This window comes from Pinus tabuliformis, chromosome 7 (assembly GCF_031772625.1).
Source record: "Pinus tabuliformis cultivar Carrire ecotype Pingquan chromosome 7, CPIR1, whole genome shotgun sequence".
Taxonomy (NCBI): domain Eukaryota; kingdom Viridiplantae; phylum Streptophyta; class Pinopsida; order Pinales; family Pinaceae; genus Pinus; species Pinus tabuliformis.
Window position 1 is genome coordinate 900260646 of NC_142293.1, and position 14505 is coordinate 900275150.

Genomic DNA, 14505 nt, shown 5'->3' on the forward strand with positions numbered 1-14505 from the left:
CGCAGTGGACAGGTGGAATACCTCAGGATTTGGCTTAAAGGTTCAAAGCCGAGCAGTGCGAAGTGGATTGAGATTGGACAAGTGAGACAACAGTTTCCTCACTTAGACGATTCTTGAAGAAAACCGACTTTTGGTGGTCCAAAAAATTTTCAGTAGGGAGGCCGTGATCTAAATCGGATCCATAACTGACTGTTATAGAACCATGACTGTATCGCGACGAAACAAATCCTTGAAGAATCCAAAACAGCAACCGAAAACACCCTGAACCAGTGGCCATGGCAGCCGGCATGGAATGAAGAGGACCTCGGTCAAAGCGTGATGATCGAGGCCCATGGAGACTGCGCAGTAGGTCAATGTAGCCCTTGGGAGCCCCGTAATGGGAAAAGGAGCTGATTTTCTATGCGCGATTAGCGCTTGGCGCATCGTTGGGCAAACAGGGCTGAAATGGTAGAGCCTTAAGCACTCTGTCATGTTGGAAGGTAGAGGACCATGGGCGGAGAAATGAAAAGCCATCGTACGAAGGTGGGACCCATGACTTGGAAACCGACGATTTGATCGGGGTGCCCTTGAACGGTAAGAGGTTTTGGAGGAGAGTGGAGCGATCCCACTCAGCGATCAACGTGTGGCAGCGGAGGTGAGAGAAAAACTGCCGTGATCGCGCGTTATTGGTCGAGCAAGTCAACCACGATCGACGTGCGTATGACGTTGGATCTGGAGGAGCCCAGATCAGACGACTGAGATTGCGCCTAATAGATAGAAGTGGAATCGACAGAGAATTAAGTCACGATTTAAGGGGATTTGGAATCCGCTGACTGCCACGGTGGAGAAAGAATGTATCCACGACATAATGGAGGAAATGAATCGACGAGCAGGCTAGCGCTGCTCTGCTAGAGACGTGGCTACTTCCAGAGTGTTCATGCTGATGTCGAATAGGGAACTCCAAGCACATAGGCGGAAGGCAAATCGACGTAGGCGGGAGAGGAACCGAAAAGGCAGGGAGAACAAATGGCTAAAGCCATGAACAAAGACACCGAATGGAGATTTATAGACAGGAGAAGAGGAATAGAGAAGAGTCCAAGCGACTGAGAGAGACAGTGAACAATGAACCTTGAGAGGAGGACTGAGCACGGAGAGCAGCAAAGCCAAGCAGAGGAGACAGAGGGCTGAGCTGACCACAGGCAGCATCAAGCACCAGAGAGCTTGAAGAATCAAGCCTTCGCATAGAGGAATCTGTCCTGATTGAGCACCATAGTTGGCTCTTTCCACTGTAGACCAAGGGTCACAGAGCTGGTAGGAAGAACAAGAGTTTGTGTACTCCGAGTGGCTTGGGAAATTCAAGAACCACCCTGCCAAGCAAAATCTGCTTCAGGAGAACTCATATTGAGTCCTTGCATTGTAATTTTCTTTGCTGAAAGACACAATAAAACAAGGCCACCATTGAAGCTGGACCGGAGACGTAGCCCTGGAGAATAGGGTGAACTCCTTATTAAAAACTGCTTGTGTCTTTGTGTTGCTTACTGTATTTCTCTGTTGTCTTTCCAATTATTTTCTTTGTATTGGCAATCTTATCGATCCGTTGCTTAAATAACACAGAACACACACACGATCACATGAATCTGTAATACCTTTTCTTTAATGAAACTTCAACTGAGGTTACTCATAGGGTGATTATCAGATCAGTTATAAGCAGGGATATTTAAATTATATCAACTTGTTAAAAATACTAATTGTTTAAGATTTTATTTGATACACATTTAATCCATATTCATCCCAGAATAGTTTTAGTAACCCATTCATTTAAATGAAATCAAAATATAATTAATAAACAAATAATCAATTTAATTAGTCAGTTAATGATGATGAAGATGATGACGGTGGTGGTTAATGTCCAGTGAGACCAAATTGTGGTCTATCGGACCTAATGAAATGAATTATTTAGTTTGATTTAAGATTTTATTCCTATACTCAAAAAGCTTGGAAAGAAGCCTCCCGAGCTCACTATAATTTTGACAACGTAAAAGGCTAGGAAGGTTAGTATTGCAACAAAGATTTTGAAACTGAGATCTAATGTGGTTGTGCACGGGGCACACTAAGAGGAAGTGATTTTCATCCTCGATGTTCATATTCTCACAGAGATGGCAGAACCTTTCCATCCATGGTGTTTTAGGAACTACCCAACGACTCGTTTCACTATGGAGCTCATGAGAGTTCGTTCTAATATTGGCTATATTAATTTTCTTCTTTGAGCTAGATAAAACAGAGAGATACTTTTGATCTTGTAGGGTGGGGTTGATGACCTCCTTATAATATCTTAATTTTCTTTTAGCTGCTAAATCTTTCTCACACCACATTTTTTCTTTGAACTTAGAAGTAAAAATATTTTTAATGTTATTAATGTTTTGCAATGCAACATTCTTGTCAATCTCCCAATGGTTTAACAAGGTCCTCGTGTCTTTATACCAAGCTCGTTTGAGCCTTAGGTGGTTTTGGCTAGAATTTAAAGCTAGCTTAGGAATTCTATGGTCTCCTATGTTATTGAGTTTGTGCTTGTACAACAGAAGCCTGGTCATAGCTAGGCTCTCGATAGGGGAAAGACCCACTTCTATGAGGAGAATAGGATAGGGTGTGTTGCTTTTAATTTTGAGGTTATACGTTATAAAACGCTTCTAAATTTGCTCAATCTTTCTCCAGGATTCTCTAGAGATGCTACAACCCCAAACCTCACATCCATATAAGATAACTGAAGTGACTAAAGTTTCAAAGAGGAACTTCTTTCTATCCCACACTATGAGGTTTGTTGTTTTACAATTATTTTCAAGACCAAAATAAGCTTTCCATCCCCCATTAATCCCTTTCTCAATGCTATAGTTCGAGTTGAGCTTGTGATGAATACCAATTCCTAGGTACTTGTAGGAAGACACTTCCTCCAAGTTACTATTGTCATCCATAAAATTAGCGTAAGTGTCCTTCTTGGATTTGATAATCATAATTTTTGTTTTGTCAGTGTTAACACTCATACCCAAGGTAGAGCAACTAATCCCATAATCCTTCATATATGTGAATTAAAAGAAGATAATTCATAAATATACATGGGAAACAAGTTAACCAATTAAATTAAACTAACTAATTATTTAATTAATAAACTTTAATTTTTACCTTAATGTATCCCATAAAGTTTTCACATATAATTTATTTAGTTTGAAATTGAAAAGAGAATAATTTTTTTTAATAATTATTAATGGATATATTGAGTTACATATAAAATTAAGTCAAAATAATTAAATCTAACAAATTTAACTAATTAATTAATTAACTAACTAATTAATAAACTTCCCCAACCCTTGATCTAGTCAAATTCAGCTATAGTCTGGTCAATTGTAGCCATTTCCTGTGGTCAAAATTAGTTGCTTCTTTCTAGCCGTTTGAATGAGGGATCTCTCTATTTAATTTATCGCTATGGTCTAGTTCTTCATCTTGTCCTTACGATGAACCACACTAGCTGTTTCTAAACGCGCCGACAAATAAATTTTGATGCGATTATTGCCGAAAACTTTTAATATTATAAACTTTTTATGGATCATAGAAGTCTCAATTCAATAACAATTATGTTTTATTAGCATCCCTGTCTGGCAGGGACTTGTTGCTTAGCAACCATTCTTGTTTATTTTCAAAACGAAACCGCAAATAAATTAGTTCAGTGTTTCTCTTTGGGGATGTCAAGTGGATACAAGTTTACCCTAGCAAATGACATCGTATTAAATGTTTTAAAACCCTTGTAGATGCCTTAAAAATGGTTTAATGTTTCAAAGAAAATATGCAATTTAGAGTGTGACCGACAGAATACATTTTATGAAAGGATCGATCTAATCTTTCCTGATCGACCTCAACGCACATGACAACATTTAGCCCAACGACTGTAAAACTAGCAGAGCAAGCAAACAAAATGTTCTTGTGACATATTAGGTGTGACGTACAATATAAAAAATTTCCCAAGAAAACAAAATCTTTTGTTAAGTATTAGGTGTGATGTACAATATAACAAATCTCCCACAAAAATAAAGTTGATAAAAAAGTGACAAAAAAGTGTTTAATTATAATTCAAAATTTAAGTAAAGTCATGTTGTGGAGATATTGGAGCCATTTCAATGAGTCAAGCAACCCTCGTATTCCAAGTTACATAATCTAAACAGTGCAATTCCACTTAATACACTCACCGAACCATTCTTGTGAGTGGTCAGACCGGGAGTCCACACGATTGATTGTGATAAAGCGATTCGACATCCACATCTCCTAGCTCCTCCCCAAAAGTATTCAGTGCCTCATTCAACTCACCCACACCATGCATTCCCTCGCTCTCTGCTTCTAGGACGATGCATGCAGCAGCTCCTCAGTCCGCCGTGTTCCAACCCTGCTTGTAAGGTCATGCAGCTTCGGCATGAAGTGCGACGCTTAAAAGTGCGAGCTCCTTCGAGATATGTGATGGACAATGCGCATAAGGAGGGGAGGCAAGCACGTTTATATGGCGGTGGATGTGTGTTAACACATATGGAGGCCGACATGATAACTTAGGGGCTTTTGCGATGGAGCAAGGGTGTGGGAGAGGTCGGCTGGGCAAGCTACGATCTCCCCCTTCAACGCATATATATTGTAAGGCGTTGGAACTGTTTTGGACATCATTCGATCATCCAACACTCGCTCAACAAAAGAAGAAGTGCGTAGGACAAGTGAAGGCGCAACAAAGGAAGGAGGGCGCAGATTTGGAGATGTGCCCGTTCTTGGGCGAAGCCGCATGGAAGTGAAACATACCTCTTGGTTTTGGGTGAAGGGCGCAGGCAGGGTCGCCCGCCGGTTGGAGAAGGGTGTGCACGGGTGTGTGGCGCCCGCATTGTGCGACGACTTGGCATGGGTTCTTGGGTGGCTTGGGTGAGCGCCCACCCGTCGTGCAAGTGTGCACGGTGACTTGGTGAAGTGTTGAGATTGTGAACGGAGGTGTGTCTCGGGTAGAGGCGCCCGTGTGTGGTGACTTGGAGGCACACCCAAGTTGGGCAAACGACACGACCGTGAAACAAAATTTGGAACCAGAGGTCATAGAGTTGGGCAGGCGGTATTACGTGTTGTTCACACGATTTGAGCATTTGCCAAGAGTTGGCAAGTGGGACTGCATGTGGGCAGGTGTACACGGTTTGGGCGTTTGCGATCAAACGAAGAGCGAACTGGCGAAGACATGCGACGAGGTGAACGACGGGTTGGTGAGTCGTGCGACGACCGTGCGGAGGTGCTGACGAGTTGGGCAACCGAGTTTGCTGAAGTTGGAAATTTGTCTAAGTATAAATTTGGGGTTTCCAAAGGACTTAGCTTGTACTTTGTAAAAGTGGAAAAATTATATATATTGATATTTGGGCAGACTCATATTGTAGGGAGTTGCCCCTCCCTTTATACTGTTGAGCATTTTTGTTGTTTAATGCTGTTGATAATGAATGTGTATGGGTATTCATTGGTATAAAGGAACACATTAATAATGCTTGGTTGCGAAACAAAAACTAAGTAGGAAAAGTGGAATGTTAGGCATAGTCCACGAACATAAGTATTGGTGAAAAGAGTGTGTTTAGTGGTGCCGCACCTCGCTATAAGCGATTAAAATACTACCGCAGGTGTAGAGGCATGACAGTTGGTATCAGAGCTTGGTTGGAGCTGGTGAGAAGGGTTGCTCGTGACGAAGTGCAGGTGTGGATGCACTTGACAGTGGATGACAGTGGAATCAGGCACTTGCAAGTGAAGGAAGCTAGTTTCACATACAAGTGGAACAAGGGCCGGTTCATGGTTGCAGGGAACTTGGTGAAGCTGGTGAATGGTGAAACAGGTTTAGCAGGGGTGAAGCTTAGTGCTTGGGCCAAACTGAACGACAAGGCATGGCAGGTTTGGAAGAATGCGAAGGGAAGCTCTTGCTTACCTTATACAGGTTGAAGCGGATGAAAGAAGATAATCCCCGGATTCGGAAAGAACTTGAAGTCTTGTAAAAGAATGTTGAATACGCACTTCTTCAACTTGGTTGGACAATGGAGCAAGATGAAGTTGCAGATTATGCTATCAAGGAAGAGGAAGCCGTGATGATCGAGGATGTTGCAGATGTGACAACGATGGAGGATGAACTTGAGACTGATCAAGTTGAACCAGGATCGTGCAGTTTGCAAACATGGATGGATGAGGATACTCATATGGAGGAGCCTCATGATGATGAGGTAAGTATTATTGATACTTGTGTTTCACTTGAGAATTTGGTAGATGGGCCGTATGTAGGGAAGGGCAAAGTCAGTTTGCCAATGCAAGGGAGCATCTTACCATGGATGACTATGATGAGACCTTGTATGGAGAAGGAAAGATTGTTGATTGTTGCAGGACTTGTTGGGGTTGTTTGTGACCTTATGGTGGAAGGTGAAAAGGCCCGTGACAAAGGAGGAACATGATGATCGTTGTAAAGGATGGGTCATGCTTTAGCTACTTTGGCTAAGTGCCCAGCATGACTCATGGACAGATTGAAGGGCACACATTTGATGATGCTTGAGTGGACTTCTCATGGCCGAGACCAAGAGATAGTCTTGGTGGAACCTTTAGTGGTGGAGCTATGAAGGAAGGGACTCGTGATGACGATGATATGGTTGGGTGACCGAGTTCACTAGACTGAAGATTGCAGACTTGGATGAGGATGACCGATTGTTGTGATGGGTCTACTTGGTTGGACTACATGGGCAACTTAGTCATGGACATCAGGTTGGAGACATGGAGCATGGCAGTCTTATGTAGGGACATTATGCAGGAGCACTTGTAGAGGTGTCACTTATGGGAATCCAATGAGGAGTGCCAAGGCAGGGATGTTGTGCAGATGGATTTACTGATGTGACATGGAGACTTATTATTGATGAGCCGATGGAGAGCTTGTACACTCTTCTACAAAAAGGCCATGGACTTGGACAGGGTTGTGAGCAGGCTATGGAGCATTCCTACTACATTGAGAGCTGAGGCATCTTGCAGAGACCTTTGGGTCGAGACTTGTATGCTTGCTAAGATGTTGGTTGGGGATGGTTTATGGAGCTCATGACATGAGATTGTTGTGACTTCTAGGGAGACTTCATATATGGTGGACTTGGAAGATCTGATGCATTGAGGAGCTGAGGTCAGAGACTTTGATGCAGGTGCATACTTTCAAGTACATGCATGGGTATGGCTTGGAAGAGTGACTTGATGTAGAGGATCGATATGGGGCACTTTGGAGTGATGGAGTTACGATGATGATGATGCCTTGGTGGCAACACTTGGGCATGGGTTGAGCCGAGACTCAACCGCTTTTGACATATGGGAGCTGATTGATCTATGGTCATGGGCAACACATGGATAGATGGAACAAGTGTATACTTGTTTCTGTGGCAGACTTGAGGGATGGCACATTGCAGATATGATGGAGGTTGCTTCATGGACTTGGACGTGGTACACCGAGAGTTGGAGATTGATGAGATGATCTCTTCATATGGAGTAGATACACATATGGATGATGTTGGGATAGATGTGGCTGATTTCATGCAGCACATTGACACCAAACATCATGGACAACATGTTGCAGATGAGATGAGGACTACTTCATGGACCTGAGCATGGCTTACATTTGTATGGAGATGGGTTCTTGATTGAGTTAAGGATGTGACAGGATGTTTTGAGAAACAACTGATGGTGGCATGAGGATGTGCATTCTCATGGTTTGAGCGTGACAGTTGGACTGGCCATCCGACTAGTTCAAACATGAGGGAGCTCAATGTGCAGAGATGTGTTAGCATTGTGTTGGAGTATCATGGCAGCAGTTCACATGAGGATGACACATGATGAGGTCGACACAAGATGTTGCAAGAAGCATGTAGCTTGAGATGGAGGGACCAGCCTTCCATGATGGAGAGTAGCATGTGGAGATTGTGACAGGGTGATCGATGGTCATGGATTGAGATGATCTCTGATATATGACATACCGATGGGGTGTATACCTTGGTATGGTGATCTTGGTGACAGATGGTTGCCGAGACAAGGCATGATGAAGACAATGGTTCTACATATGTTGCAGAGATGTTTGCAGTATGCGGAGGAGTTGACATCATGGATATTGATGATCTTGGTGGATGGCTACCAGGATGGTATGTTGTCGAGGACGACAACGACTTCAGGTGGAGGAGGATGTAAGGTCCTGCAGCTCCGGCATGAAGTGCGACGGTTAAAAGTGCGAGCTCCTTCGAGATATGCGATGGACAATGCGCATAAGGAGGGAAGGCAAGCACGTTTATATGGCGGTGGACGTGTGTTAACACATATGGAGGCCGACATGATAACTTAGGGGCTTTTGCGATGGAGCAAGGGCGTGGGAGAGGTCGGTTGGGCAAGCTACGACCTCCCCCTTCAACGCATATATATTGTAAGGCGTTGGAACTGTTTTGGACATCATTCGATCATCCAACACTCGCTCAACAAAAGAAGAAGTGCGTAGGACAAGTGAAGGCGCAACAAAGGAAGGAGGGCGCAGATTTGGAGATGCGCCCGTTCTTGGGCGAAGCCGCACGGAAGTGAAACATACCTCTTGGTTTTGGGTGAAGGGTGCGGGCAGGGTCACCCACCGGTTGGAGAAGGGCGTGCATGGGTGTGTAGCACCCGCATTGTGCGATGACTTGGCATGGGTTCTTCGGTGGCTTGGGTGAGCGCCCATCCATCGTGCAAGTGTGCACGGTGACTTGGTGAAGTGTTGAGATTGTGAACGGAGGTGTGTCTCAGGTAGAGGCGCCTGTGTGTGGCGACTTGGAGGCGCACCCAAGTTGGGCAAACGACACGACCGTGAAACGAAAGTTGGAACCAGAGGTCATAGAGTTGGGCAGGCGGTATTACGTGCTGTTCACATGATTTGGGCATTTGCCAAGAGTTGGCAAGTGGGACTGCATGTGGGTAGGTGTACACGGTTTGGGCGTTTGCGACCAAACGAAGAGCGAACCAGCGAATACGTGCGACGAGGTAAACGATGGGTTGGTGAGTCGTGTGACGACCGTGCGGAGGTGCCGACGAGCTGGGCAATCGAGTTTGCTGAAGTTGGAAATTTGGCTAAGTATAAATTTGGGGTTTCCCAAGGACTTAGCCTGTACTTTGTAAAAGTGGAAAAATTATATATATTGATATTCGGGCAGACTCATATTGCAGGGAGTTGCCCCTCCCTTTATATTGTTGTGCATTTCTGTTGTTTAATGCTGTTGATAATGAATGTGTATGGGTATTCATTGGTATAAAGGAACACATTAATAATACTTGGTTGCGAAACACAAACTAAGTAGAAAAAGTGGAATGTTAGGCGTAGTCCACAAACATAAGTATTGGTGAAAAGAAAGTGTTCGGTGGTGCCGCACCTCGCTATAAGTGGGTGAAAGACTACCGCAGATGTAGGGCCATGACACTGCTGCTCTTCCTTGTTTCCGTATTGGCGTCGGACAAGCGTTTTGCCAATTGGTTTCTAGCTCCTCTTCGTACTATTGGAATTTTAGAAGAAGCCTCCAAGCAATATGCTCCCGATGAACCCCTCACTCTTTGGCCCCTCCCCCCTTTTAACGCTACTAATACTCATCATTCTTCTGATGCTTCTAATTCGCGCCTTCTCTTCTCTTCTGTTTCGTGCCTCGGTGACATCCCTCTACACATTCCTGCTGCTCAAATGAAACGAAACGAGAAAGGCCATTGTGAAAAACCCTTCCGTAGATTTCCGAACATTTTATGTTGGGTCTGGACAGTTTTCTCAGTGGAACTTTGTTTTATTAAGTGAATCACTTTACAATTTTATGGGTAATTTGATTATTTATATTTAATTTTTTTTTTCATGCTCTCGGTTTTCCTATGTCGATTCACTTATTTAAGGAATTTTATTTTCCCACGAATGGGTAGAAGTTGATTTTTAATAAAAAATCAAACGGTGGATTGTAAAGACCCCAGATTATGTAAATGTGAAAAGTTTACTGTGGTAAAAGACAGTAATACAGTTGTTGTTTATGTTTTTAAAACAAAACTGTGACAAACTATTTTTTATTAAAGTAATTTAAATATTTTCTTGAAATGCTGGCAGCCTCTAGGAGGTGGATCTTAAAGAAAGAGATCAGTTATAATAACTGATGGAAACTACCCTCCAAAACAGGAAAAGTCCTGGCTGTAGGGAGGAAGTTCTGTGCTGTGGGGACAGACAGAAGAGACTTTTTTCCAAGAAGAGGAAAAAGGAGAAAGAAAAGAGAAATTGGTTAAGTCTGGTTAGGACCAGATAACCAGGCACAGAGTGCACAAATCTTGTTGAGGGCTTGAGGTCTGCAAGATGGCTCGGGGGGAGAATTCCGTCTGAGGGATGGATCTCATGGCTGGGTGGACGAGCAGAATTAAAGTTCAGGTGACTTGTTTTGTTTGAGAACCATTCCTGACTCTGGCGAACCAGGTACGGTTTCAAACTGTGAAGTCTCTGATTAGAAATAAATATGCGGTGAATTTACAGTAGTCAAACAGGAAAACATGTCTTTCATTTTTCCTAGATACTGTCACCATGATTAACATAAATGTACAGATGTAGTCTTTAAGCTAAGGGACAGACTGTCAATTAATAACATAGATGTACAGATGTAGTCTTTAAGCTAAGGGACAGACTGTCAATTAATAGACAGGGTCTGAGCTAGTATCACGGTAAACAAAGCTACACATAGATATTTAGCCAAAGACTGAATATCGGTACGAGGAAGGGTTAACCAAGATCTGGTTATTGAGTAACGGACTTGAAACACCCTTATTAGCCAGACCAAGACTCTGCTTAATAACCGAAAGGTTAACAGTAAAACAAACAATATTGAACACTTTGATAGAAAATCAATTAAATACTGTAATGTGTCGACGGAAATGAGGATTAGAACCTCTGAATCTGAATAGAGGAGCACCGACTGTAGTCAGATGCTACCCCGTCGACGGAAGAATAATAAAACCTACTGTTACCTGGAATAAACAACTGAAGACATGGAAATGAATAGATAAGTTATTCTAGATATACAGAGTTTATTGATAAACTGTACAAACAGAGAACAAGAATCATTTTGTATTCCTTAACCCATGTACTTAAGTCACAGCGTTAGCGGACACGGTAACAGAGAACCAGTTCTTTAGAACGATAAAGGAAAAAGAGGTATACATTTATATATACAAAATCCTGTGCATGCGACTTCAAAAAGGGGTTACATTTATACATACAAAATCCTGTGCCTGCAACTTCGAAAGGGATATACATGTATAAATACAAGAAATGCTGTGCATGTAACTGCAAAAAGAAAACTCGGACATACCTATGGTGCGACATTTCCGTAGGGAAAAGGGAAAGAATAATATTGTTTACAGCCACTGAATGCATGCTGTACAGGTTAGCAATTACGAAGGACACATAGTAAAAACAGAGCGAGTGATTGAAGCTATCATTGTAACCTGAGATTATATATGCGATTGCAGTCATGTAAATAAACAAAACCAGCAATAATAAGATAAACCCCATGTTCTGTACCAAGACTAATGAAAATTCGAAACAGAATCATATAAGACGCAAGCGTAAATTGCCCTGAGGCTTAAACAGTTTCACAATACCATGTATCTAATTACAAATAGCACCGAATGGTAAAACCCTGAAAGGAAATTAAATGTACATATTTGTTTGAGGGAAAAACCTCAGAAGAACTGTTGCCAGATCTGTGCGCTGAGGCCAGATCCGCAACCAATGTCTGAGAATAGGTGTAACAATCTAAATTCGGGTGCGCCGCAAGGGCAGCACTGTATGCCAAGTGAAAAACCGTGAACATATGTAAAAGAACCCAGGGTTCCGTTGTGAACAATAACTTAACAACGATTCACTGATATGACCAGACCACAACATGGATGCAAACCGTGAGGGTTCTCTATGGAGAATACCTCAGCGATTGGAACGAGGAAACCCGCGTTGGAGCGGCGGTCTGCATCAACCATAAAACCACAGTTTAAGACCTGTAACTTCGAGCTCTGGTATGCAGGCAAAGTGTCAAGAGCTAATAACCTACCTGTGACCGAGAGGGTTGAACCGCCGTGAGTAGCCACCCTGGTCCCGTCCGAGGGGTTGCATGACCCAGCTGCACATCATAGCAATGAAAAGAATCAAACAATAAGAAATCGTTCAAACTAAACAGAACTATTAATGCATACTGTGAAATTGTTAGCCTAAGGCCAGTACCTGAGATGGCTGGGTGACAAGCATTTCACAGCTCCTGGAGCGTTTGCAGAATGAAGAAGTAATGTTGGTGAGATCGAACCTGAGATGGAACACTGGACCGGAGCCGGGAAGACTAAACACGCAAATGAACCCCGAGACTATAGGGAGGTGTTTATGTATCAGCTCGAACCCTTGAGTGCATCTTAACCCTCCGATTTCAGGATGAGATCCAAGCCGTCGAAGCAAGGCGGGAACCAAAAGCGATAAGACCGAGATCTCCGTAACCAAGGTGTCACATGGCCAAAGGAGCCAGACCATGCCACCTGCCTCGGTAAGGACTGATGTCTTTAAGGCAAGGGTGAGTTGGCACCTGCAAAGACTGCGGCAGGACCACCAAAGGCCGCGCCATATTAATATACATAGCTGTTGGTAGACTTACAGCTAGGTTCTGCCATGAGGGTAAGGCTTACACCCAAACCCAGTCGACAACACATTATATTGCCGCGTAGCATATTGTAAAACAAAGGTTACCATAGAAATACAAACATAGGAAATGACCTGTGATAATATATTGTGTAAAGTATGTGTATGTTCGTTAAAAGTAAATGTGCATACATAAATACAGGGTGTATCTTAAAGTGTATCGCCAGCTTATTATGTTATGCATACCTTAAATTTTTTTTTATTATGTATATGTGGACATAGGTGTGACAAATTGGTATCAGAGCCCAGTTTCAACACTGTGGCCTCAAGCAAAACATGTTTCACTGTGCGGAAGCGTACACCATGCATACATATGTAAGTTAATAATTTACTTAACTATTGTTCTGTCTATTTAGGGGTGAAATACAGAATTACAACAGCTAACAGTTAAGCCAGAAAGGGGACGAAATGCAAGGAACCGGCAGTAACCCTCGAGAGAACCCAGAACTGTGGGTACAGTTGGGTGAGGAAACACGAAGTACCAACCTTGCAATCCTGGAAACTGTTCAGGAGTTGAAAAATGAGATGGCACGGTTGCGAGAAGACAATGCACGTTTGACAGTTGAACAAGAAAGGATTCTGAAGAGTTTGTCGGACAGGCAAAATCCACCTCTATCTAACCCCAGTGCGGAACAGCAGAGGATGACAGAAGAACAAAACTATCAGATGGAACCTGAAAATTCAGAAGGCAAAGAGGATCATTCTGACAATGTACCAGAGCAGCAAACTTCAAAACGTCAGAGAATGGAGCTGCAGGGGGAATTTCGAAAAATTAAACCCCCACATTTTGATGGCGAACAGGAGGAAGCAGCTGAAGCTTGGTTAATAAATATGAATAAATATTTTCAGTTGTACGAGTATGATCATAACTTGAAGGCGAGATTAGCTATCTTCCAGTTACAAGGTAAGGCAACCTTGTGGTGGGAGGAAATCAAGATTGTCAAGGGGGTAAGCGAACGGACCATTACCTGGGAGAAGTTTCAGAAATACTTCAAAGAAAGGTACCTGACTGAACGCTTCTACGATGAAAAGGCAAGAGAATTCCATGATTTAAGATTGGGACAGCAGACAATGGACGAGTTCATTAATCGCTTTACCTCTCTGTTACGTTATGTACCTTATATCAAGGAGGAGAAAGCCAAGGTCCAAAGGTTTGTGAGCAGCTTACCTTCATATATAAGAGAGAGGATTGAGTTTGACAATCCTAGGACCATGGATGAGGCTATTCGTAAAGCAAGGATCTGTTACCAGCAGAATAAACAGAAAGGAGATACTTCAAACAAAAAGTGGAATGAAAGAAAGAGTAGTCGGATGGTTGGAAACAGCAAGGGAGGTCGCAGCAGTGGAAGTAAAGGAGCTGGTAAAGGATTAAATAGTAGATCTGTTGCAAAGAATGCGCCCCGATCTAGGCCAATGAGTGAGTCTAGAGTAAGTGAGCAGCCTGCTAGACCAGAAGGTGAGGGGATGACCAGACCCGCAGTTCAATGCTGGGGCTGTGGAGGACCTCACTATGTTAAAAACTGCCCACAGCGAAAGGGGACAGACCAGATATCCCAAATTCATGAAGCATCGACCGTTGGGGACGTGGCACGCAGTGTACCCAGAATTAATGCAGCCTTGGAGGACCGCCAAGCGGAGTACCAGCCATCTATGGTTGAATTTGAAGGTAAAATTTCAAACCTTTCTATAGCTGTTCTTATTGATCCAGGAGCTACTTTAAGTTATGTTAGCCCAAAGATAGTAGAACAGTGTAAGTTACA

General features: G+C 43.0%; 1 protein-coding gene across 1 annotated transcript; it reads right to left on the reverse strand.

Annotated features, from left to right (window-relative positions):
- Positions 1–11678: 11678 nt before the first annotated feature.
- Positions 11679–12639, reverse strand: LOC149250521 (uncharacterized). The gene is made up of 4 exons (XM_089453685.1): positions 12284–12639; positions 12114–12182; positions 11989–12029; positions 11679–11850 (listed from the first exon to the last, which is right to left on the reverse strand). The coding sequence occupies exons 1-4, from the start codon at positions 12578–12580 to the stop codon at positions 11679–11681; spliced, it is 579 nt and encodes a 192-aa protein (XP_089309811.1). The 5' UTR covers positions 12581–12639.
- Between the last annotated feature and the right edge of the window lie 1866 nt (positions 12640–14505).